Source organism: Chaetomium tenue (genome assembly GCF_020726465.1).
Source record: "Chaetomium tenue strain MPI-SDFR-AT-0079 chromosome Unknown F5144scaffold_1, whole genome shotgun sequence".
Lineage (NCBI taxonomy): Eukaryota > Fungi > Ascomycota > Sordariomycetes > Sordariales > Chaetomiaceae > Chaetomium > Chaetomium tenue.
The window spans coordinates 551,352-576,941 of NW_027117329.1; the positions used below are offsets into that span (position 1 = coordinate 551,352).

At 56.0% G+C, this 25,590-nt stretch overlaps 8 protein-coding genes across 8 annotated transcripts; 2 read left to right on the forward strand and 6 right to left on the reverse strand.

The window, feature by feature from the left end:
- Nucleotides 1–330: 330 nt before the first annotated feature.
- F5144DRAFT_542593 (uncharacterized protein) lies at nt 331–843 on the reverse strand (the record flags this gene model as incomplete). The annotated part of the gene is made up of 1 exon (XM_066787198.1): nt 331–843. One exon carries the CDS (start codon nt 841–843, stop codon nt 331–333), a length of 513 nt encoding a protein of 170 aa, XP_066647686.1.
- Nucleotides 844–1,406: 563 nt separating this feature from the next.
- On the reverse strand, nt 1,407–2,394 carry F5144DRAFT_588117 (uncharacterized protein; the record flags this gene model as incomplete). The annotated part of the gene is made up of 3 exons (XM_066789898.1): nt 1,407–1,448; nt 1,485–1,886; nt 2,329–2,394. The coding sequence occupies 3 exons, from the start codon at nt 2,392–2,394 to the stop codon at nt 1,407–1,409; spliced, it is 510 nt and encodes a 169-aa protein (XP_066647687.1).
- Nucleotides 2,395–3,477: 1,083 nt separating this feature from the next.
- On the forward strand, nt 3,478–4,280 carry F5144DRAFT_4686 (uncharacterized protein). The gene has a single exon (XM_066785001.1). The coding sequence runs from the start codon at nt 3,640–3,642 to the stop codon at nt 4,111–4,113; it is 474 nt and encodes a 157-aa protein (XP_066647688.1). The 5' UTR covers nt 3,478–3,639; the 3' UTR covers nt 4,114–4,280.
- On the reverse strand, nt 4,281–5,810 carry F5144DRAFT_4691 (uncharacterized protein). The gene is made up of 2 exons (XM_066785004.1): nt 4,844–5,810; nt 4,281–4,791 (listed from the first exon to the last, which is right to left on the reverse strand). The coding sequence occupies exons 1-2, from the start codon at nt 5,629–5,631 to the stop codon at nt 4,449–4,451; spliced, it is 1,131 nt and encodes a 376-aa protein (XP_066647689.1). The 5' UTR covers nt 5,632–5,810; the 3' UTR covers nt 4,281–4,448.
- Nucleotides 5,811–5,962: 152 nt separating this feature from the next.
- Nucleotides 5,963–7,052, reverse strand: F5144DRAFT_552879 (uncharacterized protein; the record flags this gene model as incomplete). The annotated part of the gene is made up of 1 exon (XM_066787768.1): nt 5,963–7,052. Exon 1 carries the CDS (start codon nt 6,976–6,978, stop codon nt 5,965–5,967), a length of 1,014 nt encoding a protein of 337 aa, XP_066647690.1. The 5' UTR covers nt 6,979–7,052.
- A 6,880-nt stretch (nt 7,053–13,932) lies between these two features.
- F5144DRAFT_552886 (uncharacterized protein) lies at nt 13,933–18,886 on the forward strand. The gene is made up of 2 exons (XM_066787769.1): nt 13,933–15,753; nt 15,793–18,886. Exons 1-2 carry the CDS (start codon nt 14,133–14,135, stop codon nt 18,648–18,650), a joined length of 4,479 nt encoding a protein of 1,492 aa, XP_066647691.1. The 5' UTR covers nt 13,933–14,132; the 3' UTR covers nt 18,651–18,886.
- Nucleotides 18,887–20,599: 1,713 nt separating this feature from the next.
- F5144DRAFT_624613 (uncharacterized protein) lies at nt 20,600–22,531 on the reverse strand (the record flags this gene model as incomplete). Its single annotated transcript, XM_066792205.1, has 1 exon — nt 20,600–22,531. One exon carries the CDS (start codon nt 22,529–22,531, stop codon nt 20,846–20,848), a length of 1,686 nt encoding a protein of 561 aa, XP_066647692.1. The 3' UTR covers nt 20,600–20,845.
- A 1,675-nt stretch (nt 22,532–24,206) lies between these two features.
- F5144DRAFT_634768 (uncharacterized protein) lies at nt 24,207–25,405 on the reverse strand (the record flags this gene model as incomplete). The annotated part of the gene is made up of 4 exons (XM_066792593.1): nt 24,207–24,241; nt 24,299–24,690; nt 24,770–24,942; nt 24,992–25,405. The coding sequence occupies 4 exons, from the start codon at nt 25,403–25,405 to the stop codon at nt 24,207–24,209; spliced, it is 1,014 nt and encodes a 337-aa protein (XP_066647693.1).
- Nucleotides 25,406–25,590: the final 185 nt, after the last annotated feature.

Genomic DNA, 25,590 nt, shown 5'->3' on the forward strand with positions numbered 1-25,590 from the left:
TCTGTCCGCTGGGCGAATTTCGCCGTTGTAACCTCACCTACAATTGTAACTATCCATGTACAGAACAATCTTACAAATTAATGTCAGTTTTGGGCCCGTCCAGTTTTGTTTACAACTTGACTCCGTACTACCTAGTAGTTATCACTTTCCCAGCAACGCTGCCCCCTCTACAACCACCTTAATACCACTAATTTCTACCAAGTAACGCCGCTGATTCTGATGGGAGCCTTTTCTCCATACCCGCTTTAAGCAGGTCACGAGAAATCGACGGTCTCAACTTATGTTCCACGGAGAAGGGCATCAACCCATGGCCCTCCTCCGGTCCCCCAATCAAGCCTCCAGCGTCCTCGTCACCGCAACAACACACGCCACCCACCCCGCCAAATCCACCGTCCACATCCGCACCTTATTAACCCACAACCATTCATCCAGCGCCTTATTCGCATCCGTGCCCTCCTCCTCCGCATCCCAAATCGCCTTCACCGACGGCGCCACCGCCGGCACGAACAACAAATGCCCCACCGACAGCCCCGCGGCAGCGGCATACGACCAAAACGACCCCCTGGCATGCAGCGCGGCGCGACGGACGTAGAGGTTGGCGACGCACGACCAGAAGGTTGCTCCCAGGCAGCCGACGACGAGGTAGATGCCGCGGCGGAAGAAGGCTTGCCAGTAGGAGGGGAGGAGGGCGCGGCTTTTGGTGCGGTGGGAGGCGGGGTGGTTGAAGAGGCGGAGGAAGAAGTCTTGGTCGCGCGCGTAGAGGAGCGTGCAGGTGGTGGAGATGAGGGGGGTGATGCGGAGGGCGACGAGGAGGGGGGGGCTGGGAAAGGGGCGGGTGGCCATGGTGGTGGTTGGGGGCCAGCGGTGTCGAAGTTCTTGGTGGGTTGGTGTAACTTGACTCAACGTGGTTTGGAGGTCTCCAGGCGTGTGGTTGATGAAGGGTGGGTGCATTTAAAGCTGGACAGGGTTGGACGTGTGTGGGGACATCGTTCGATTGCTCGGATGATCGGGGGCAGAACAGCCTCCTTCAGGATCTGAGTGGGTACATGTACCACTGCCGCTGATTTGTGGTTTGGGCAGATCGTAGGATTCGAGGACTCCCCGCAACTCAAGGAACGACGGGTGGACTATTTTTCTAGATCCCTTCCAGGGCGTAGATTGTAGCCGAACACTTAAACACTGAGGCCGCAGAACCAAGCTGGGGGCACTAACAATTCTAGCTGCTTCTAACGCCGCTGCTAGACATATTAGGGGCCGCGGACCAATGTGCGGGTTGATATCCTCGGCTGGCACTCGTCAATGGGGCTTCAAAAAACGCTGGGGAGTTGCCTGGGCACGGCATAACAGCAGCGCGAGCAAAGGGACGCGGCCAGGGAGCGGGCTGATGACATTTATCCTAATACCTATTAATCAAAATTTAGACGCGCGCCTTTCTCCACGCCCCTATTCTCGGCATAGCCGTACAGTATTTGGTTCATCAACACAAGCGCCTCACGCGCGCCGGTAAACTCGAGAATGTCCCCGCTCCTGACTCTGTTGTGCCACAGACACTCGCCATGGCAGTCCAGCCAAAGCAACTTGAGCCAGCCGTCTTCCAACGCCTCCGCATCGACCTCGAAAATAGTGGCTGCAACCGTCATCGACAACCTGTCCAACTCATCTTCCGCCTCCTCTGCTATCCACCGCTCGTTCTCCACATACTCCTCGTCTAAGGAAAACCGTACGGTGTCGCACAACTCCGGGACGCGTAGTAGGGCGCGCGACCAGTCACCCTCGCAGGAGCCATACAGGCCCGGATCGTCGAGCGGACTCGCCTCATCCACCAGGCCATCCAGCCCGGGATAATTCACGTAGGGCTCGGCCAGCGCCGCGTACGCTGCCTCGAGCTCGGGGCGGTAGTAGGTGCGCAGCACCACGGGTTGGGGCAATGTTTCCGCCCGGGATAATTCACGTAGGGCTCGGCCAGCGCCGCGTACGCTGCCTCGAGTTCGGGGCGGTAGCAGGTGCGCAGCACCACGGGTTGGGCCAATGTTTCCGCCCGGCGCGCGGTCATGTCGCGCTCGCGCGGCGTCTGGTAGGGCACGAACAAGCGGGCGGCTAGCTCGGGGTCGACTTGGTATTGGTGGGGTTGGTCTGAACGTTCCAAGGCTTTCTTGTGGTACGGGAAGCGCTCCCGCGCTGTGAGGGCCAGATAAGCGTGCACGGCTGACTCCCACTGCTCCCGATCTTTGGCTGGGTCGGCAGCGTGGTTCCATCGTTCCTGGGGAGCGTCACGGTAAGTATCGCTGTTCACGCTTTCTGTGTCGTTTTGCTCGTGGAAAGACCTACCATGAGGAAGACGTCGAAAGCCAAGCAGCCATACGCTGCACCGGGATCAAGTGCTTCGCTTGTCATGTTTTGCTCGTTTGCGGGTGGCGGCTGGTTGTAAGGAGCAAGAGAAAGTTGGGTTGTGAAGGCACGCACGCAGTTGGGGGCCATAAGGTGGGCTGCTAAAATGTACAGCAGCCCGCTTACTGCTGCCCAGCGGCGCGGCTGGTGTCGGGAAAAGCACTAACCCAATCCTCGCGGACTTGCAATAATGGGAGATGTGTGAGATTTCCGGAGTCTAGAAGTTTCAGACTCCAGAACACTATCACCAAATTTGGCCGGGCTGTAAATGGTGTGAAGACGAATAGGGTGGAGCTGGCCAATTGGGCCTTAGGTACATAATAGCAAGTCAAGACACGGCACGACAGGCTTTTGGTGGGAAATCGACTTTTCAAAGGGGTCAGCCTTCAATTTCGAATTTGCTACCAAAACGAGAAATAACTAAGATAGACTCAAGACACCAACAATTTTAGGCTAACGACACAAACCCGAAGGGCCAAGAATTGGGGCCGATGACGATACCATATCGGAATCGGACCATACAACAAATTCAGGAAAAATGAAAAATGGCATGTCGAGTAAAAGGAACAGCACAAAGAAGGAATAAAGAAAATTAAACTTTTCCCTCTTTCCCTCTTTCCCTCTTTCCTTTTTATCTTTCTATTAAAAAAGAAAATCTTTTAGACAACAAGTATCCTATGGGTGTCAAGATCATGAAACGCGGGCTTCTTACGACGTACGGCCGGGCATGCTGCTAATAACCATAACATCATATCGCTGACATCGTAGTAAATACCACATGCAACGGGTTTTGATCCTGACATAACTACAACCCTAAAGTAACACCCGAACAACGCCAGCAACTAACAAACCGAAAGAACGAAACATACAAAACCCTCCTCTCCCCTACCTACCACCCTGCCACCTCTCCCTATCAAACTCCAAATCCGGATCATCCAACAAATGCCTCCCCCCCTCCACCTCCTCCCTCCCCGGCGCCTCCCCCCCCAACCCCATCGGATCCTCCCCAAACCGCCACTGCCACTCCTCCCTCTCATGCACAAACCCCGGCATCTGGATCCCCAACCCCCCCACCCCATCCATCTGCCCCCCGGCCCTATCCAACCAATCCTCCATGACCCCCTCCTCCGGCACCGCAAACCCAAACCCGGGCACATCGATCCCCGCCCGAAACCGCTCCCACACCTCCGTCGTCAGCACCACGTCCCCCCACCGCTCCCGCGGCAGCCACCACGGCAGCACCCCCACCACATGGTTCTCGGCGCCCTCCTCCGCCGGATACCACCCCGTCTGCGGCACGGGCGTCTCCGGCAGGATCACGCCCTGCGCGTTGGCCACGCGCTCCATCGCCGGGCGGTCCGCGGGCGCGAAGTAGTTGTAGCGGGCCTGTTCGCAGGGCGGGCGGGGGTCGCGCGGTGCCGGGTGGGGGATGGGGGAGTGGCGGTCGCGGTTGTGGTGCGCGGGGGGTGGGGGGGTGCCGCCCTCGTGGTCGCGTTGGTAGTGGGCGTGGGCGGGGAGGTTGGCGGGGAAGGGGTGCGTGGCGGAGAAGCCCGGGTTTTGGTGCAGGGGGTGGGTGTCGGGTTCGACGATGCTGTATTGCGTGCCGGTGCGGGTGCGGGCGAGGAGGATGTGCGGGTAGGAGCTGGCGCCGGGGCGTCGGCCGTAGAAGGTCGTGTTGACGGGGAGGTCGAATTGGCTGGGGGAGGGGGGGTGTTAGTGTGGTGAGGTCTGGTTTGGGGGGTGGGTTGGGTGGTTCAGTTTGGCCAAAAAAGCCGAAGTCGAAAGGGGAAAAAGAAATATAGAAAAGAGAAAGAAGTAAAAGAAAAGAGAAAAAAGAAAAACAAGAAAAAGAAGAGATAGAGAAACCCGAAGTATAATGAATTAAATAACATATATCGCGTAAAATAAGAAAACTTCTTTAGGCTTTCGAATAGTTTTCTTTTCGTTCTTCTAGTCCAAGGTTACGGCGACACCTCCACCTGGAGTTCGGCTTCTTTTGGCCAGGGAGTGGGTGGGTGTCATAGTGTGGGTTGGTGGTAGGGGGGGGGGGTGGGGTTGGCTTACTCTATGTGCCTTTCGGTGGCTTCGCTGGTGTATACCTGGACTTTGGTGCCAAAGTAGTCGGCAATGACATAAAGGAGGTACTCGTGGGGGTATGCGGCCTTGCCTTGCGACGGCGCAGCGTACAGTGACCGGGCCATGGAGAGGGTGCCGAAGTTTGGGTCCACGGTCTTGGACAGATGTTGCATGAGATGGTATTCTGCCCACAGCTCATGGCTAGGGTCCTTTAAGACCTGCATGAAGTACGCCCAGATCCGGGCCTTCACCTCCCAATAGTGCCAGAGACTGCTACCACCCACGGGTTTACCATTTTCTAGGCGGTGGCGTCGATATATGAAATATCTGCCACGCGGGTTAGCGGCCCGGTGTCTGCATCGGTTCGCTATCAACTTACGATATGCAATGCCAGAGTGAGTTGGGCCCCTCGGGGACGGGGAGCGCCCTGAGCTGTTCATGGTCATGTTCAGGCCCATAACGAAAACCGTAGAACAAATGGAAGTCTGGTAGCAGGATTGCTCGCTCGATCATGCCCCTCCGTCCTGGCTCATTAGGAGTAGCACGCGGTGCCACTGCCGCGAGATATTCGCGAGCATCTTTCTTGCCGTAATTATTTCCTCCCCGAAACGGAGCGGCGAGGTCAGCCCATGAGCCATCCTGGTCGCCGACTTCCAACCGCAACGGGTTTCGCTCCGTGTGGAAAGCTGGGTTGCGGAACCCTAGTGTTCTCAGAGCATCGAGCATGTACGCCCGGGCTTTCCGACCCTTTGGCGTTTTCAGCGTGGCTTGGTGATCCCAGAGAGCCGAGACATCATTGACAAAGTTTTGCAGCGTTGGCCGGGGCGCTTCGTAATATCCAAGAATATTCCAGGCTTTGCCGACGTTGTAGTACGTGGGCACCTTGCAGCCCAGGATATCCGCGGTGAGCCTCTGAGGCGACTTATTCACCTTCCGCTTGGGAGGACCTGGGACAGCCGCCATTGTAGGGATGAGAGATGCTGGGATGGGCAGCACGGGTAGATGCAAGAAGAGGTGATTCGCAAAGTACAGGAGAACAAGACCACTCCCCGGTAACCTCCTCGTGTCGTGGGATATCATAGCTGGCCGCAGACAAAGCCACCTAAAAGCACGCGACCGGAAGCAGGGGGTTTGGTTCCTGTTTTTGCCATTGTTAAAAGTGACCATTTCCGTTCGAAGGTTCAGCTGCCGAGCACGGAATGAAAGAAAATGCTACCCAACAAAGCGATGACCCAACAACGGCGAGTCTAAGGCGACCTAAACCGGATGATGGCCGAGAGGAGACCGCAGCGGGTATGTCGTCGCGATAAAGCGGGAAAATGAACAAAAATACAAGATATGGAGAAACAGTGACCTGGATGGTACTCAGGTATGGTGGGCAAGTGGGAATTTATACGTGCTTGTATTATTTGAGTTGAGGTTTTGCGTGCCTACTACCGCCACATAATTGTTTAGGAATCGCATCCATAGTTATGCCCGTACAGATAAGGTATACCCACCCTAAAGCCTCAACCTCTTCGCATGCAAGGAGAGGTAATCCGGCATCGCCTCCCTGACCCATTGCTCAAGATTCCTGCCACCCTCCTCGCCAAACTCAACCCTCCACTTCGCGGCCTCGGCATCAATATCAACAGCCCCCGCGACCTTGCCCTTGTCGACCCCGCAGCTGCTGTTGAGGGAGCTCAGCATGATGCGGCCCGCCGGCGTCATGTTCTGCAGCTTCTCCTCGCTGGCCTTCTCCCACTCGAATTGTAGCTTGTCCACGTCGAAGCCAATGAGCGAGGCGTACTTGGTGACAATCTGGGGGTTCAGCATGATGTCGTCGGCGTCGAGCACGATGGGCCAGTCGCTGTTCTCGCCGAAGTGGGCCGTGTAAAAGTTGTACAGCGCCATGATCCACTTCATGGTCACCTCGGGCTTGATGGGTTCCTTGCCGGGGCGGGCCGGGCGGCCGTCGACCACGAACCCGTTCACATCATCCTTGATGCAGGTGCGGTAGAGCGAAGGCAGCATCATGGCCGGGTGGCGGATCAGGAAGGTCGGGCGCCAGGTCTTGAGGAACTCGTCCGGCAAGGACGTGAGATTGAGTGCCGAGCGCGTCGGGTGCTCGATGCCCTGCGCGACGAGGGTGCCTGGCTCGCCCGCGGCGGGGTCGGGGCCGTAGATGTGTTCGGACTCATAATGGGCATCGTTCATCACGAAGGCGTGCTCCTTGACGAAGACGCGTTGTCCTTCCTGCTCAGCTCCTGCGAGGTACTCCTGCAGCTTGTCGAAGGCCCCCTGTTGCGCAGCGTAGACCGCCTCTCGGTCCTCTTTCTTCCAGGTGCTCAGCGGTGTATCGAGGAAACTAAACCGTTTCACCGCGGCTTGCAGGAAGAAGTACCCGCCGTTTTCGGCTGGGCGGACATTCTGTGCATCGAGGTTCAGGATCTTCACCAGCAGGTTGGATGCCGTGCGAGGTGATGTGATGAGCCAAAACCGAGGGGGGTGGGTGGGTGCCATGTTGACGGTCATTTTGTCGTTGTCGTTGGTGTTTAAGTGGTCTTGGATGCGATCAAAGCTGAATGAAGGTGGAAATTATCTAAAGGTCGCTCCTGACGAGTGAGGAGTGGCGATGTTTATAAGAACGTCTCCACCCCCCGTCAAGCTCCTTCTGCCAAGCGCGGCGATAGGCTGATCGGGATTTATGGGACCCGAATGAAACATCGGTAGAGGAGGAGCTTTCATACTCGCTCGGTCGGTCTATGCCACTACCCGGCGCTACGACGGAGGAAGGCCCCTTCACGTGAGGTAGAGCGGAGACCACGGCTTTAGGAGGGCACCGGGGACGAGAGAGGCAAGGTTGTGCATGGATTGACACGTGGCCAGGTTGCAGCTGAGGCCTGTTTATGAACCAGCTGCTAGACGATTCTGCATGTCAGACTGCCAAGTTGTAGTCATAACGGCAGGGAGCATTCAGGGAGGTCGGGGACACGGAGGGCCGAGACAGCGCGGAGATACGCCATGCCAGAATAAGCAACTGACATGCCCCAGCAACGACATGGTTGCAACACCGGAGACATACAAATACTACCTCTACATCCACCGACCCAGGGATGTTGACGGTGCTGACGATGTTGTCGTGGCAAGGGATGGTCGGAGATCGGCATATCCAGCGCGGCGAGCGGGCTTTTCGGTCTTGACATGAAGAATCCTGGTTCGACCACGGGAAGGCCCAAGGACCCGGGGCCGATACTCTGTAATTATGTGATGGGTGCAGAAGAAGGGGACCGGCGATCGAGGAACGAAACATCGAAGTTCATCATGCAGGAAAATTGTTTATTTTACCAATTCTATACCAACCCAATGCAGTGGGTGAGGTGTGCTGCCAGGTGGCGCGCCTTGGCGAGACTGAGACACTTTTTAGCTGTCTCGATGGCGACGATCAAAATTGTTGGGCTCGAGTGTTCACAGCATCTCAAGAGACACGAGAACTCTGCAGATTCGGCTCAAAAACTCCTCACCTCCCTGTCCCTGATCTCTGGAAAAGAAGAACACCGAGAGCCGGGCGATCATGGGAGTCGGCGGGAGTCGGCGGCAATGTAAATTAATAACTTGGGAAACGCGCAGGCTCGGCGTTAAGAACGTCAAAAAGGGAATCCGAGCTCCCTACTCACGACGGCGAAGGGAACAACAAGCGGGGGAGAGAGATGGATCGTGTTGTGTAGACTTCCTACCATGGCAGGAGCGATGACTGATGTCAACATTGAGTCAGGAAAGCGGGAGGGGTGACGATACAGATACGTAAAGAAGGTATTGGTATTCTGTTACCAGATACCAGTGGTCAGTGTAATAAATGAATTTGAGCGTTACATGTCCTGATGTCATACCTCGTACAAAGCCTACACAGGGAAGTCAGCTAAGGGGAAAGAAACACACATTCGCCTTGCATTTCGCCGGGAGTGTCGGTTGGGGCATGAGTCGGTTGAGCGAGCATCAGGCCGTGTTTGGGGACCACGCAACAAATCTGGCACTTCGTAGGTTCCGGTTGAGCGAGAGATGGAGAGGGCGATTGTGGTGCTCAAATACTGAAAACGGGCCTAACAGCAGGGTCAGGCCAAGGATTGGTCGGCCCATCAGATGTGGAGTCGGCCTGTCGCACATTTTGCAGCTGCCCAATCAGTGAGTCTGACTCGCATGACAGGGCCCAGACCCGACCGAAGACCATCATCAAACACCAGGCCCGGCCAGACACTCGACCCCCCAAACAATGGCAAGGCCGCACTCAGCTTTCCGTGCTTTTTCGAGAACCAACAAGGGCGTCCATCTCGGGTGATCGCCGGCCTTTCTTTTAATACACGTAGGGGGCCTGGTGGTTGCAAATTGGGATCAATTATGCCCTGTCTTTCAACATGGACAGGTGACATCCGAATCGTCACCCACAAAGGATGGTTCTATCCAATGCCAGTGGAAGTGACGAAAGCGCCAGGTGCAGCCGCCTCGGCAAATCAGTTGTGTTGCTGGCTGTGTCGGCTGCAGCGATCGATTTGCTGCGTTCATAGGGTTAGGGTTCTGCGCCGCAGAGGCCGAAACACCAAGGCCATGGGCCAACAGCAGCCCCCGAAGCGGTCGACGCCATGACGGGCAACCCGGTGTTCGGTTTCGAAACGAATAATAATGGCAACTGCCACAATGTTTCGACCGTGGTTGAAGCCGGGTCACCTGGTGGCCGTGACGATCACCCGTCATCCACAGTTAGCTCATCTCAATTCCTACCCCTTAAGAGTCTTGGGGGCATCTCATGCGCGCCCCTTCGCACCTGTTTTCGCTATCCCGAGGGCCCGGATTGCTGCTTGTTTAGGAATCCATATCCCATACCACACAACACTTGAGAATCCGCCCTCGCAGCCCAGCTGGGAGACGAGGCCACGGATGAAGCAGCAACGATGGGACCAACAAATTATCCCCCCAACCTGATCGAATATGTGTGGCCCTGTGGTCATCATGAGAATGTCGACGTACAACAAGCTCCGGGTGAACCCTTCGTGCGCGGGCAACTCTCCCTGCCCGTCGCAAAACCCCCAAATGACTTAACAGAGGAGGAGAAGACCGGCGTGCCCGGGAAGCTTAAATGCTGCAAATGCTGGGAGACTTGCGGCCTGTTCAAGGCGCTCGAGGCGTGCGCGGAATGCGACCATCCCTTTACCGGCTGCCAAACATGCATGATTGTCGACTCTTCGGGGTCGCGCGAGATTGCCACGATAGATCACCGGCCCGCGGGCGAATTCGACCAAACACCAGAATATTGGAGGTGCAACACCTGCGAACACGTCAACCCCTTTGCCAGCGAAGGGCCCATCAATGGATTTCTGGCCCCTCTAGTCTCAGATTATATGGACGACATGGAGTGCAGGAACTGCGGCGGACCATTCACCGAGGACAACTGGGTCATCAGCCCGTTCTGGATATACCTTGGAACTTGGAATGGGAAGGTCGTCGCCGAGGGCGGCCCCTGGCACTGGAGCGCAGAGTGGCATCGGGACCGTGCTGGCGAGAACCACACCAAAGACGACTGCTACGCTGTGGCGAAAAGCGGCAGGCGAAGACGCGAAAACCCTTGCATCAACAAGAGCTTTGCCGCCGAGTCCGCAGCCAAGCCCCCGATTCCGCCTATCTTGATCGTGGACACCGATCACCACTCTCTGCCCCCGCCTTCCGCTGGCTTGACACCATTCCAGGAAGAGCATGGTTATAGCAGCGACAGAGAGGCCCCTCCAGGGTTCCAGCAGCAAGGCTTTCTCCACCCCGACAACCAGACGGTGGGAACGAGCGGTTTCACCATCGCCGACTATGCGAATGATGATGCTGAGTCCGCTGTCGTTGATGAGCAAGCCACGTGCGGCTTGGCAGTTCCCGACGACGACCAAGAGCCGGATCTGGGGTCATATTACGATGCTCCTGCTGCTGGCGAGGGATTTCCGAGCGGTGGAGCGCAGCCTCGGGAGCTCGACACTTCTCCCGTTGTAATTGTGCAAGCCCCGCCTGATGAGGATAACGACAGGGGAGCGGGCCCCGTGGGCAACAACTATTACGCCCCATTAATGCAAGAGGACGTGGCCGAGGCTGCGCCTCCACAGGAGAATGGTAAGCACAACCCTTACGCGTGTGGCACCAGTCGGTTGGTTGAAGCTAACTTGTCTCCAGCAGAAGAATACCTGGAGGATGGTGATGATATCCTAGATGCCTACGACGACGAGGCGGGACCCCCGGAAACCGATGCCCTCGAGGATGGCGCCCGAGGCTTGCATCTTGAAGAGGGCAACCAAGAATTCCAACCCGATGATGCGTCTCTCGCGCCCCTCACAGATGCCGAACTTCCATTAGAAGACGACATTCAACCTCCCCTTCCGCTAGACGAGGAGACCCCGCTTGAAGAACCCGAATTCCTACCAGAAGAAGACGGCGACCGCGAGCTGGACCTCCAAGATCTCCCCGAGGGCGAAGAAGTCAACCCCGAATTTGACCCCGCCCTCGCCGTTGACGATCTTGACGGAGAAGGCCCCCCTCAAGACATGCCGGAAGACATCCCTCAAGACCTCCCCCCACCACCCCCAGAAGAACCCGCCGAACCCGAAGAACCAAAGCCCACCCTCCCCTACTTCACCGACGGCCACACCGCCATCCCCCGCAACAAGTATGCCATCCTTGACACACCGGAAGCCGCGGCCTACTGCCCGAACGGCATGACACACGACACGTCGTGGGACAGTGATGAGGAGGATGACCTTGAAGGTGAAGAAGGCCTTGAGGTTGGAGAAGGGGAGTTTCTTGATGGGGATGGGGATGGGGATGGTGAGCGGGGGATTGGGGGTGGGGAGGTTGAGTTCGGGGAGGGGGGTGAGGAGTTGATGGAGGGTGAGGACGGGGAGAGGGGGTTGGATGAGGAGGGGCTGGATGAGGCGGGGTTGGAAGGGGAGGAGGAGTTTGGAGAGGGGGAGGGGGAGGACGGCGAACTCATCGACGAGGAGGCGCTCGAGGATGGTGAGCGCGGCCTTGATGACGAGTTTGCTGAGGGCGAGGAACCGCTCGACGAACCGCTTGAGGGGGAGGAACCCCTGGAAGGCGAAGGTGAGCCCCTTGATGGGGAGTTCCTTGACGGTGAAGACGGTGAGCGTGGCCTTGAAGGGGAGTTTGGCGAGGAGGGCGAATTTCCTGAGGAGGGCGAGTTCGCTGATGAGGGGCTTCCTGAAGATGGCGAATTTGCCGAAGATGGCGAGTTTGCCGAGGAAGGAATCCCCGTGGATGGCGAGTTCGACCCTGAGATGGGCGAGGAGATGCTCGAGGATGGCGAGCGCGGCCTCGACGAAGAGTTCCTCGAAGGCGAAGGTGAGTTTCCGGCCGAGGGGGAGGGCGAGTTCCTACCTGAAGACGGCGAATTCCCTCCCGAAGGCGAAGGTGAGTTTCTCCCCGAAGGCGAGGACAACTTTCCTGCCGAAGGTGATGAGTTCGACCCCGAAGCAGGCGAGCGCGGCCTCGAGGACGGCGAATTTGCCGACGGTGAGTTCATGGAAGGCGAGGAGTTTGCTGAAGGAGGTGAATTCGCGGAAGGGGACGAATTTGCTGAAGGAGGTGAATTCGCGGAAGGGGACGAATTTGCTGAAGGAGGTGAATTCGCAGAAGGGGACGAATTTGCTGAGGGCGAATTCGCTGATGGTGAGTTTCCTCCTGATGACTTTCCCCAAGATGATTTTGCTGGAGGCGAATTCCCCGGGGACGGATATGCCGACGGTGGGTTCGATGAGGGTGGATTCAACGACGGCGGATTCGACGACGGTGGGTTCCCTGCCGACGGCGACCGTGGCTTCGGCGACGATTTTGGCGGGCAGCCCATGGACGATGGCTACGCTGGCGGAGGCGGCTATGGTGACGATGGAGGGGGATATGGCGACGCTGGGTATCTTCAGGAAACCTTCGACGATGGCTCATACCCTGGCGGAGGCGACGATTATGCTGGGGATGGTTATGGCGGAGATAACTACGCTGGCGACGATTACGCCGGAGCCGGATACCCTGCCGACGAGTACCTGGATGGCGCACCCGAAGGTGAATACGTCGATGGTGAGCCTGAAGGCGAATACGTCGATGGCGAGCCTGAAGGCGAATACATCGATGGCGAGCCAGCCTTTGATGAAAACCCCGACGAATTTCAAGACACCGACTTCGTGGGAGGCGAATTCGTTGACGGCGAACTAAACGACGAAGTCGTTGACGACCAATTTCCCGAGGACGAGCCGCTGCCCGAGGACGAGCCGCTGCCCGAGGACGAGCCGCTTCCCGAGGATGGTCTCGACGGGGAATTCGCCGACGGCGAGCTTGCTGACGATCAACTTGAAGGCGAGTTCGCTGACGGAGAGATAGGCGAAGACCAAGCCATCGAGGACGGCCCCATCGACGAAGAAGGCGAAATTCTCGAAGACGGCGAGCGGGACCTCGAAGAAGAACCTCTTGAGGAGGAGCCGTTTGTTGACGAAGAAGCACCATTGGACGAAGAGCCGCCCCTTGACGAAGAGCTTCCTCTTGATGAAGAACCCCCTCTTGACGAAGAGCCGTTAGATGAAGAGCCCCCCCTCGACGAAGAACCTCCATTAGACGAAGAACCACCTTTTGAAGAAGAAGCTCCTTTCGACGAAGAGCCACCCCTTGAGGAGGAGGCCCCGTTTGACGAAGAGCCTCCTTTAGAGGATGCCCCTCTAGAGGATGAAATGCCCCTCGAAGACGGCGAGCGGGGCTTCGAAGACGAAATGGCTGTTGACGACCAGCCTTTTGAAGAACCACCTTTTGAAGAGGAGCCGTTCGATGATCAGCCATTGGACGACCAACCCCTGGATGAAGTCCCGTTTGATGAGGCGCCCCTCGATGACGCACCGTTTGACGACCAGTTCCAAGATCAGGCTTTCGATGAACAACCGTTTGACGATCAGGCAAGGGGCTTCGATGATGGTGCAGGTTTTGATGACGGTGGAGGTTTTGATGATGGTGGAGGTTTTGACGACGGCGGATTTAACGATGCCGGAGGTTTTGACGACGGCGGATTCAACGATGCTGGAGGTTTCGACGACGGTGGATTCAACGATGGTGGTGGTTACGACGATGGCGGTGGTTTCAACGACGGCGGATTCAACGATGGTGGAGGTTATAACGACGGTGGTGGTTTCAATGATGGTGGTGGTTTCAACGATTCTGGGGGCTACAACGACTCCGGAGGTTACGATGGTGCGGGTTATGGCGATGACGGTGCTTACAATGATTCTGGGGCATATAACGATTCTGTCCCTTACGACGACGGTGGCGCTTACAATGACTCTGGCGCCTTCAACGACCCGGTTCCTTACGACGATGCAGGTTACAACGACCCTGCTCAATATGACGAACCGGTTCAGTACGACGACCCGGTTCAATACGACGACCCGGTTCAATACGACGACCCGGTTCAATACGACGACCCGGTTCAATGCGACGACCCAGTTCAATACGACGACGGGGCTCCGTACGACGACGCGGCTCCGTACGACGATACCCTCCCGTACGACGACCCGATTCCCGCTACTGACTTAGAGCCGTTGGAGTCACCAGCCCCATTCGAAGAGGAGGAGACTTTCGACAGTCAGCCACTAGATGACGATGTTCCAATGGACGAACTACCTTTCGAGGAGCCTCCACTAGACCAAGAGGAGCCACTCGATGACCAATTGGACGAACAGGCTTTTGAAGAGCCACCCTTGGAGGAAGAGCTCGGCGACCAGGAGGTAGCCGAAACCGAGAATTTCGACGATCAGCTCGCCGATGGGCTAGACGACCAGCCTGTAGTCGAAGAAGACCGCTTCCCCGAGGAAGATATACCGGCGGAGGAGGAGCTTCCGATTGATGATGAACTACCGGTAGACGAGGAACTTCCCATCGAGGATGAACTTCCCATCGAGGACGAGCTGCCGGTGGAGGACGAACTTCCAATCGAAGAGGAACTACCGGTGGAGGAGGAACTTCCAATCGAAGACGATTTACCGGCCGAAGACGACCTACCACAAGCTGAGGAGGAGTTTCCCGTGGAGGAGGAGCTCCCAATTGACGACCAGCCCTTCGAAGAACAGGCAGTTGAGGAAGAACCTTTCGGCGACGAAGCGCCATTGGATGATCAACCGTTCGACGAACCGCCGATGGATGAGGCACCATTCGAAGAGGAACAACCATTCGAAGAGCAACCATTTGAGGAGCAGCCTTTCGAAGAGGAACAACCATTCGAAGAGCAACCATTTGAGGAGCAGCCCTTCGATGAGCAACCATTCGAAGAGCAGCCTTTTGACGACCGAGGCTTCGATGAAGGAGCAGGGCAAGATCAATTCCCCTTTGATAACGACCCCGGCATGGACAACACATACCCACAAGACAACTTTGACCAGAATGGTGGGGACCAGTTTCGTGATGACGATCGTGACCTGTATTCCGGGGCGGGGTACGGAGAACCAGTTGACGACTTCCAAGGTGGCGGTCAAGACAACTTTGACCAGTACGATGACCGGCTTCCTGAGCAGAATTATGAGGAGCCTTTCCAGGACGACTACAATGAGCAACCTTTCGAAGAACAACAATATGAAGAGCAGCCCTTCGAGGAGCAGTCGTATGAAGAGCCAGTTTTTGAAGAGCAACCGTTCGAGGAGCAGCCTTTTGAGGAGCAACCCTTCGAAGAGCCGTACCAAGAGCCACCTTTTGAAGAGCAAACCTTTGAGGAACAGCCATTTGAGGAGCAACCCTTCGAAGAAGAGCCGTACCAAGAGCCACCTTTGGAAGAGCAACCGTTTGAGGAACAGCCTTATCAAGAAGAGCAGCCTTTTGAAGAAGAGCAGCCATTCGTAGAAGAGCAACCATTCGAGGAGGAACGATTCGAGGAAGAACCCTTTGAAGAGCAGCCTTTCGAGGAGCAGCCTTTCGAGGAGCAACCTTTTGAGGAGCAACCTTTCGAGGAGCAATCCTTCCAAGAGCAACCTTTCGAAGAGGAGCAAGTTTTCGAAGAGCAGCCGTATGACGAGCAACCTTTTGAGGAAGAGCCATTCCAAGACAACTACGGTGAGCAACCTCAGGATGATTTCCCAGTCGACGACCAATACCACGAACAGCCTTTCCAAGACGACTACAACGAGCAACCTCAAGATGAATTTCGGGGTGACGACCAACATCACGAGCAGCCCTTCCAAGAGGACTACAATGAGCAACCCCATGATAACTATCCCGCCGACGACCAGTACCACGAACAACCTTTCCAAGACAACTATGATGACCAATACCAAGAGCCGCCTCTCCAAGACAACTACGATGACCAATACCAAGAGCCGCCTCTCCAAGACAACTACGATGACCAATACCAAGAGCCGCCTCTCCAAGACAACTACGATGACCAATACCAAGAGCCGCCTCTCCAAGACAACTACGATGACCAATACCAAGAACCGCCTCTTCAAGACGATTACAATGCTCAAACTCAGGATGACTTCCCGGCGGACGACCAATACGATGAGCAACCTTTTCAGGAAGCTTACGATGAACAGCCGGAGGACAATTATGCGGCCGACGACCAGTACCCAGAGGAGACGTTCGAAGACGCCTACGATGAGCAACCCCAGGATAACGATCCGGTCGATGATCAATACCAGGAACCCCCGTATGAGGAGAGCTTCGACAATGCAGAAGAGATGCACTCTCCGGAACCCGACATACTCCCGGCCTTTGTATCCCCGCACGAGCATGAGGATTATGCCCCAGCCCGTTCTCCGTCTTTACAAGAGGTGCAACAATCTGAGCAGGAGTATGATGAGTACCCACCTGGTGTTGAACCGGCACAAGATGTGTACTATGATGCCGACGAGCCCGTGGACGAGCACCCAGAGGGCATGGTACCTTACCAATCAAACGACCCCATGGAGTTGGTAGGCACTCACGACGACGAGCATCAGGAGCAGGTGCCCGTGGCAGCCGGACATGGGAGGGCTAGGGTGCATAAGAAAGAGAAATACCAATGGCTGCTTCCGATCATGGCAACCGCGACCTTGGGCTGGGCCACGGAAGAGCTCGAGGAGCAGTACCATGCGGCGAACTTGAAGGCTTCCGGATTCAGCTTTACCGCACTTGCAGCCAAACTCTTCTGTGTGAAGAAACCAAAGGACGATGCCAACACCGACAAGGACCAAGAAAACACTGCCGCAGATGGGGTGGAGGCTGAGGGTGAGATGCGCTCACCCGCCCCCGATGGCGAGCTGAATAACGCCGAGATAAACCCCGAGGATGCACTGCAGGATCCCGCCATGGATGATCAAAATGGAGAATGGGAAGATGTGAACGAGAATGAGGAGGTGGATAAGAAAGACGACAAAGGGAAGCGGGGCTTTTTCGGGCTGTTCCGTAACAAGAAGAAGGAAGGGGATCTCGAGGCCCAAAACCAACAACTCCAGGACGGCCAAGACCCAAGTATGGAGAACAACGAACTCAACCCTGATGCCCCAATGGGCGAGAATGGGTACACCGAAGGCCAGCAGCCAGACGAACAGTATCCCGCTGACCCCAATGCCGACCCCACCGGCGAGCAGCCGAAAAAGAAAGGATTCTTCGGCGGGCTTTTCAGTAAGAAGCCAGCACCGGAAGAACCGGTATACATCACTGCGGACAACGTGGACCAGGATAGGAACGGCGAGGGGTACAACGACCAGTACACGGACCAAAATATGAACGGCCAAATGGACCAACAGAACGGCGTCAACCAACCGGCGAAGAAGCAAGGCTTCTTTGCTGGGTTGTTTGGATCGAAGTCCAAATCTCAAAATCAGCAAAATGGCGGCTTCAACGATGGTTATGATTCCCAGCAGCAGCAACCGAAGAAGAAGGGGTTCTTTGCTGGGCTGTTTGGGTCGAAGTCGAACTCCCGGAACCGGGATGGGGGTGGCTTTAATGATGGCTACAACAACGATCACCAGCAGCCTGCCAAAAAGCCAGGTTTCTTTGCGGGATTGTTTGGTTCGAAGTCCAAATCCCGGCACCAGCATGGCAATGACTTGAACGGTGGTTCTCAGCAGTACGGTGACAACTACAACGGTAGTTCCCAGCAGTACGGTGACAATTACAACGGCGGTTCCCAGCAGCACAACGGCGATTACAATAACGGCTCCCAGCAGTATGTGGATGACTACAACGGCGGTTCTCAGCAGTATGGGGACAACTTAAACGGCGACACCCAGCGGCCCGCCAAGAAAAAAGGCTTCTTTGCAGGACTCTTTGGGCCGAGCAAATCCAAGCACCGCAACACCGAGGTCCAGAACACCGGCAGGCCTTACGATGATGGATACAACAAGCCACCAAAGAAGCAGGGTTGGTTTGGGGGCCTCTTCAGCTCCAGCAAGAAAAACAAGAACAACCAGAACGCAAATGGGACGGGCCAGGAATACCCGATGGAGACATTCTCCGGCCAAGAGCCCGCCAACTATGACAACATCGTACGCCAAGACGGCTTTAACAACACCAACGCCAATGATTCGAGCCAGAAGCCCAAGAACAACGGCTTCTTCGCCACCTTATTCGGCTCCAAGAAGTTCAAGTCCACCCAGCAAACCACCGCCAACCCAGACACTGTCGACCAAAAGCCCAAAAAGCGTGGCTTCTTTGCCACCATTTTCGGTGCCAAGCCCAAGAAGAACGAGGACATCGAGATGGGCAACCTCAACAACCAGTCCGAGGAGGCCCGCGTCGGCCGCGTCAGGACCGGCAGCCCACAGCTCCACCAGGGCGAGTCGGGCGTGCGGCAGTCCGCCATGGCCGACGTCATGGACGACGGCAACTTTGAGGACGTCCCGGACAAGAAAAAGAAAAAGAAGAAGGAGAAGCAGGACAAGAAGGCCGCCAAGGCCGCGAAAGCGGACAAGAAGAATAAGGGAAAGGGCAAGGAAGTGCGGCGGAGTGTGGTGTATGACGAGCAGGGCAAAGTGGTGAGGGAGGCGCGGAAGGCGAGGCAAGGGCCGATGAAGATGCGGTATGTGCCGAACCTGCCGAGCGATAGGATGTATCAGCATGTGAACGGGCCCAAGCCTATTCGGAAGGGCGGTGGACGGACAGCGGTCGCCGCGGCGAACCCGGGGAATTGGTTCTGGATGGATGTGTATTGGAAGTAGTGGCAAATGTGTCATGGCCAAGGAAAGGAAAAAGGGAGATTACAGTGGCATAATTCTCGGCGGGAGGGGATTGGGAAGGAGTGTGGGTTTAAAGTTACATACACGAAAGAAGAAGGAATATTTTGGGATGATTTCAAGTAGATAGACATGAGGCCGCGGATATATCCCAGGAGAAAGGAAGAGAAGATTTCATTTTAGTGTTAGACGAAAACAGACAAGTTTTAATATTTCTTCCGTCAACATACATACCGATTGTAACGATCAGAGTGGTGTAAAACATCTCATATCAGAACTTCACCCAACTATAAGTCACCGTCCTGGATACTCCGAGACCCATCGGGTGACGAGTGAGTGTGGATGGAAAAGTAAATGTATTAGCAAGCTTCATGTCACTTCATCCGAGTAGTCATCTATATTCACCAGGCCAGTCGCCTTGGGTTGAAAACACCCATTTACCTACCAAATCAACCTCGGTTTCAAGACGAGATTATACAACTTAAAATAAGAAAGCAACCAATGCAAAACCGGCCCCAAGCCATCACCCTCAGGTTTCTTAACCTTCCTACAACCCTACGCTCAGTACGTGTACGAAGACATCCTCACGACTAGACAATCTCACTTACCACCTCCTACCATCCGACAACATCCAACCGGATACAACTCGTAGAATCCGCAAAACCGGTTCGGCCCCGGTTCGTCTAACTACCAAACTCCACAACATCCCCAAACCATTCCCCTCTTCAACCTATCCCCGCATCGTCCCCGACCCCAACCTCCACGCCCCTCGGGCGTACTCGCCGCAGCGCCGCCTGCCCCTTGGCGCCCCGTCCTTCTCCATGCGCGTTGTTCACACCGGCTGCAAGCCCGGAATATATCGGTATTATGGTGTACTGGCTGCTGTCGTCGCGAGCGCTACGGGAGTGGCGACGGCTACGGTGGCGGTGAGAGCCACGGCGGAAACGCGAAAATGTTGCTGAAATGTTGGTGTTGCCACGTGTGCTGGGGGTTTCCCGGCGGCGACGGTGACGGTGAGGGAGATAGCGGAAAAGCGAAGATGTTGTTGAAACGTTGTCGTTGTCACGGACTAGCGAGGTGGATGACTAGTCCTAAGAATGGGAATTGGGTGTGGGGGAGGTGGTGATGGTGTTGGAAACTCTGGCCAGATGAAATCGTCGACTTTGCGAGAAATAGGGGGTGGAGGCTCGTGATCGGAAACCACATCCTCTTAGCAACACACGACACAATGAAAATGGTAGTCAGCGACCAACCCCTTATCGCAGTACGCATGGATTATACGACGAGGTACGTGCGTGTACTGGACGGGCCACCGCCAGCCAGTATCGACTGGGTGGTGAGGTTGCTAGGCGGACAAGTACACAACGTTCAGTGAAATTATGGGGGGAGAAAATGCTGTAGGTTGACAAAACCTACCACGGGCTTGAGCGCTCCAGAGTCTCAACATTTCTCGGTCGACATGTTTGGTCCGCAGGAAGGCCGGCAAAGACAGGCATTTCTGAGAATTAATATGCGCAAGACTACCTAACTAGCTAATACATCAACGTTCATTCGCCCGTCACCTTGGGACGGTTCAAGGACGTGGCCATACACAATCAATCCCAAGGTCATAGTATAGCATGAATTGCCCCAGAGCCTACAGGGTCATCATATATTACCCAGCCCTCACCACCGATGTTTTGTAGCCCTGCTTCGTCTTACACACAATGCCCAGGTGGGGTTGCCCAACTTGGCTGTGTCCCAAAGTTCCATTGGCCAAACTCACCAGCAATTGTTGATCACGCAAGACCCCCCCGGTGCCAGCGTGACCTCCATTCTGTATGTCCGTTCGAGGACGTTCTATTACAAAAATGATAGGGTACTTAACTAGGATCAAAACCTAAACGGAACCCCGTTGCTTCCGCCGTGTATCCCAGCTTGTAGCAGTTTCGCCGCCCAGACTTGAAACAAGGAACACCACAACTAACACACCGAACGGCGCATCCACCGCCGCCGCCACTTGGCTAGCGCACTCGGGCTCGTGGCCAGGACTGGAAAATGTGGAAAAACCCAGGCCTGTGTCAACATGCACATCACTGGGTTTAACGATGAAGGTATAATCCTACATTACCTAGAGCTAAACGTTCCAAACCCCATATTACTTGTCCAAGCGTACAAAGTGAACAGCCACTGTCGATCTCTTAGAGAAGAGCAACGGCCGTAGCAATCATAGCCATCAGGGACCCAACCCAAGCTAGCGTAACGTGGGACGCACCGGCAGTCTCGATGGGCGGCTTCGGCGTGGTGCTTGATCCACCGCCAGCGCCGCTGTCATCGCCGCCGTCACCACCGCCGTCACTACCACCATTGTCTCCGCCAGGAATTCCACTAGGGAAGTGCGACGGGTTCGGTCCGGGTCCAGAATCATCATCATCATCACCACCGTCGTCCCCCTCCCCATCACTGCCATCTCCGTCGCCGTCACCACCGTCATCACCACCGTCATCACCACCATCATCGCCACCATCATCTCCACCATCGTCCCCACCACACCCCAAGCTACATGTCGGGCTCGGCGTTGTGGTAGTCGTTGCCTCATCATCGTCATCACAAATCGACGTCGTGACCTCAACAGTCCTCGTCTCAGTAACAAAGCTTCCCGACGACCCACCACCCCCCGTACTCGTCACAGTCCCCGCATGAGAAGTCTCCGTCTCCCCACCCCCCGTCGCCGACGTCGTAACCGTCACCTCCCCCCCACCACCACACTCGGTCCCCGTCTCCCCGGGCGACGCCGTCACACAAGCACACAACGTCCCCACGGCATCCACCACACGCAGCACCTCGTCCAGCGCGCACGCGCCCAGCACGCACCCGATGGCGGTCTGCTGGATGGCGTCGGACGACGAGCAGCGGCAGGCAAAGTTCTCGTCGCCGCAGCCGACGGCGGAGGCGGCGGACACGATGCAGGAGGTGGCGCAGGCGGGGATGGCGGTTATGAGGGGGGCGCAGGGTTGGGAGGGGGTGCAGGTTGAGGTGGGGGGTGTAGTGGGGGGTGGGGTGGTGGTGGTGGTGGTGGGGGTGGGTTCGGGGTCGATGATGGTGGTGGAGGAGGAGGGAGATTCGATGGCGGAGGAGGTGGTGGAGGAGGACGAGGAGGGGGGTGGGCATTCTTTGAGCAAGCAGGTGCATCCTTGGCTGGCGGGGTTGTTGAAGGCTGCGTAGACGTCTGCGCCGCAGGCGTATGCACAGGCGAAGGCGCGGTTGCTGATCTTGCGGAAGTTGTTGCAGTAGCAGTTCCAGTCCTCGAGCTCGTTGCAGCCGAACTCGGGGAGGACGGCGGCGATGCAGCTGGCGACGCATTCGTGTTCTGCAGCGCTGGGGAAGGAACACTCGGCGCCGGGGCAAGCGGGAGTAGGTGTCGGCTTGGGGGTCGTGGGGGTCGAGGTGATGGTGTCGATGGACGTCAAGGTGGTGGTATCGATGGCGGTGGTTGAGGTGGTCGTCTCGACAGCGGCGGACGAGGTAGGCTCCTCGCAAGGGGTCGCCGGGTGAGCGGTCACGCAACTGCAGAGGGCGTCGACAGCACCGGGGACCCCGAGGGCACCCCCGAGCCCGCAAGCACCTATCACGCAGTTGATGGCGGAGCCTTGAATGGCGTCGTACTTGGCGCAGTGGCAGCTGTAATCGTCGCCAACACAGCCAAGATTGCTGGCGGCCGACTCGATGCAGCTGGTAGCACAACCAGGCACCGCTGAGATCTGGGGAGCGCAGGGGTTGTCACCGCCACAAGGGGCGGGTGTGACGATGGCGGCGCCACCATCGAGAGCGAGCACTCCTGCTGTAGCCAGGACGAACCCGGCCACCGCTTTGGTCATGGACAACATTGTGAAACGAGTGAAACGACTGCGTGGGCCTCGATATGAGCCGACTGCAGGAACAAAATAATCTTCCTACAAAACGAGAGGGGTCTCATGGGGCTTTATTAACCCCCTCTCCCTCCCCGTCAACCGCGCTACGCCAGTTTTCGGCACCGCTACATCCACATGCTGGTGGCGAGCAACTTGACCGATTAGCGGAGGCCAACACTTCCATGTTTTGTCTTGAAGCCAAAGCAAGGGTTACCTCGAACAGGCAAGTGCTACCACAGCTGCATGGTGGGAATGTGCCATGGTCGGTTGGGTAGCACCCCCCGTGGAGCTTCAGTCGATTGTCACTGCCCAGCAGGCCGCAAACAGCCGGGATCTTCCCGCAACCACCAACCATGATCCCCGGACCTGACCCTGCCACAGGGAAGTTTTTTCTCAGTCTGGAGATGCTTCTACTGTCCCGAACCCCGGGGTGATCTACAGTCCACGTGTGATGGGACACAAGATATCGTGGAGGACGGATGATCATCAGGGGTATCTTAATCCGAGAACCCGGATCTACACAGGGGAGGAAACCATACAAAACGGATCAATTCACGCCAGTTTAGAGTTTTTCGTTGCTCGCCATTATCCGCTCAAAACTTCACCAACGATGCATGTTCCCTGACGGACTCGATCAGATGTCAGACATGAGCATGCGGGCCTCGGTCCCTTGGGCCTGGGTTGGCATCGGGCAGGGGTTAGTGAGGGGGCCCGCCTTGGCATCGGACAAGACGTCGTGTTTTCGATGGAAAAGTTGGGGAAACAAAACCAACAGATTGCCCAACCCCCTGCACAGGCGGATATGCGGCAGCAGGATGCCCAAAAAGAATGAATCCTGGATGGAAATGGCACTTTCTCCGGCGCTATTGACTCCCCATGGAGACCTAAAATTACCCCGGATTGCAAGTCCCAGCGGGGTACATCATAGTTGGACGATGTGATGCATGTCACGTCACTCGCTTCATGTTTGTTTGCGACATTTCATGAAGTGCCATCCCGGGGTTGGCAACAAAGCGGCAAATCCCCTCTTCCGCTTGCAGGTCGGGGGAATAGGAATGGGAACATCATGGAATCTAGGTAAGCTTGTCTTTGACTCTTCCGTGTTGCTGCGGCCCGAAAACGGCCGCTCTTCTTGGAACTTTGCAGTGAAAAGGAAAGAAGTGAAGAAAACCCCCTTAGAAGAAAGAAGTAAGGTAGTAGAGAAAACTACTAAGAAAAGAAAAAGAAGTATTAAAGTAATTAAGAAGAGAGAAGAGAAGAGAAGTAATAAAATGACACGAGAAAAGGAAGACAAGCAAAAAAAAAAAAAGGAAGAGGGAAAGAAAACAGACAAAAGAAAATAAATAAAAGAAACCCGAGTCGAATAAAAAGTACACTTTGAGCTTTCCAATGACCTTTTAATCCCCTGTGCGTTCTTCTTTCATGGCCGGCCCACCCAGCTCCTCATTTACATGCACGTATAGTATGTAGCCGCGAACCACGGAGTGCCTATCACGTAGGGTTTGCAGCCAGGCTTGTACTAATGGAACGTGGACATTGCAGTACATTTCCAAGTAATAAACGCGGTATTCGTAAGGGGCAACTCATTCTGACCGCCGTGACAACACATCGAAACCCGCCCACCACTTCGTAACAGAAACAGTCCACCAACCTATTCCGGCGCCATCCCTGGGAGGTGATCGAGCCCTACAGTCCTTGATTAGCATTTTTACGCGTTGTATCACTCCATAGGTATGCACTTACAGCCATCGGTCTCCTCCTTGATGAAATCCTTGACCGTGCACTTATTCGCCACCGACATCGCCTGCTTCTTGATGGAGCCACAACCATCATAGAAACAATCCTCCTTATCCATCGCGCGCTGCAACGCATCGCCTTTCCAGCCGAATAAATAATCTGCATGGGACCCGAATCCCTTGGTTCCCTCGAAGCTCCAGACGAAGGGGTTGGGGGTGCCGGCGGGCCACATGCTGTTGAACTTGGTGGTGTCCCACACCGTCTCGTACGTCACCTGCGGCATGCGGACCGGGTGCGACGCCGGGCAGGGAGGGGCGTTCGTAAAGCCGCCGCGGTTCATTGTATTAAACATATGCGATTGGTGGTCGGGGCTGTCGGTATTCTTGCCATCCCAGCAGCTGGGGGGGGGGGGGGGGAGGGGGGGTTAGCAACGCGATGTTGTATGTGTGGGTCTGAATGGGCTGCTCAGCTACTCACGCGGGGAAGTGTTGAACGGCAAAGATGCCGGCCGGGCAGGGCTTGTCGGGGAAGTCAACCAGCTCTGGACCTCTGTTCAGAAGGGTCTGCAGGCAATTGTACCGGATCCCGACTTGGGACTTGGCTACGTTGGGGTCGGTCGTGGTCGGGCTGCCGACGGTCATGCGGAAGCCCTAAAGACAAATTAGAATAGGGGAGGGAGGAGGGAGGTAGCAAACTCACTGGTGGGAAGGCTTTGATGGGCTGCTTCTGGGTGTTGTCGTCGAAGAAGTCAAATTGTGTGTAGTAGATGGTCATCCCGCCAGTAGTACCGGCGGCGAGAGCAGCATTGTTGACGACGGGCACTCGGTGGTACGAGCCGTTGGTAGGATGCTTGAAGTACAACGCGGCGGTCCAGTAGTTGGAGAAGTCTTCGGACATCTCGCAGGTGGTACAAGTGGCCCTCTCGCCAACGTCGCCCTCCATGGTAGCATTGAAAGCATTTCCGCCCACAATGTGGTGTACGTGCGAGGAGGGGGTCCTGCCCGGCTCGACGACGGGGTCGAGTCGCTGGATGGTCAACGATGAGCACGCGAAGCGAAGACCTGCCTGGGCATAGCCAATGAGCGCCAGCGCCGCAACCGAGTTAGACTTCATCTCTTGTGATTGTTGAATCAGTCTGGTCAAGAGGGGTATGCAAAAACAAAGTCGGAAACAAGTAAAGGTCGCAACGTCGCCCGGCGCCGACCCGATGGGTGCTTATAAGTGCGGGTCTCAGCTGGCGGGGAGTCATTGTACCAAGTCCTCTAACTGCCATCTCTATGTGCCGGGCTTTTTGATAA

Bases quoted from the DNA above. Each gene is read 5' to 3' on its own strand.
- F5144DRAFT_552886 (XM_066787769.1), top strand. From the start codon at position 14,133: ATGGACGAACTACCTTTCGAGGAGCCTCCACTAGACCAAGAGGAGCCA. The intron at 15,754-15,792 runs CTTTCCAAGACA...ACCAAGAGCCGC, and splicing joins CGACCAGTACCACGAACAAC to CTCTCCAAGACAACTACGAT.
- F5144DRAFT_4686 (XM_066785001.1), top strand. From the start codon at position 3,640: ATGGTTCTCGGCGCCCTCCTCCGCCGGATACCACCCCGTCTGCGGCAC.
- F5144DRAFT_4691 (XM_066785004.1), bottom strand. From the start codon at position 5,631: ATGGTCACTTTTAACAATGGCAAAAACAGGAACCAAACCCCCTGCTTC. The intron at 4,792-4,843 runs GTAAGTTGATAG...CCCGCGTGGCAG, and splicing joins TCACTCTGGCATTGCATATC to ATATTTCATATATCGACGCC.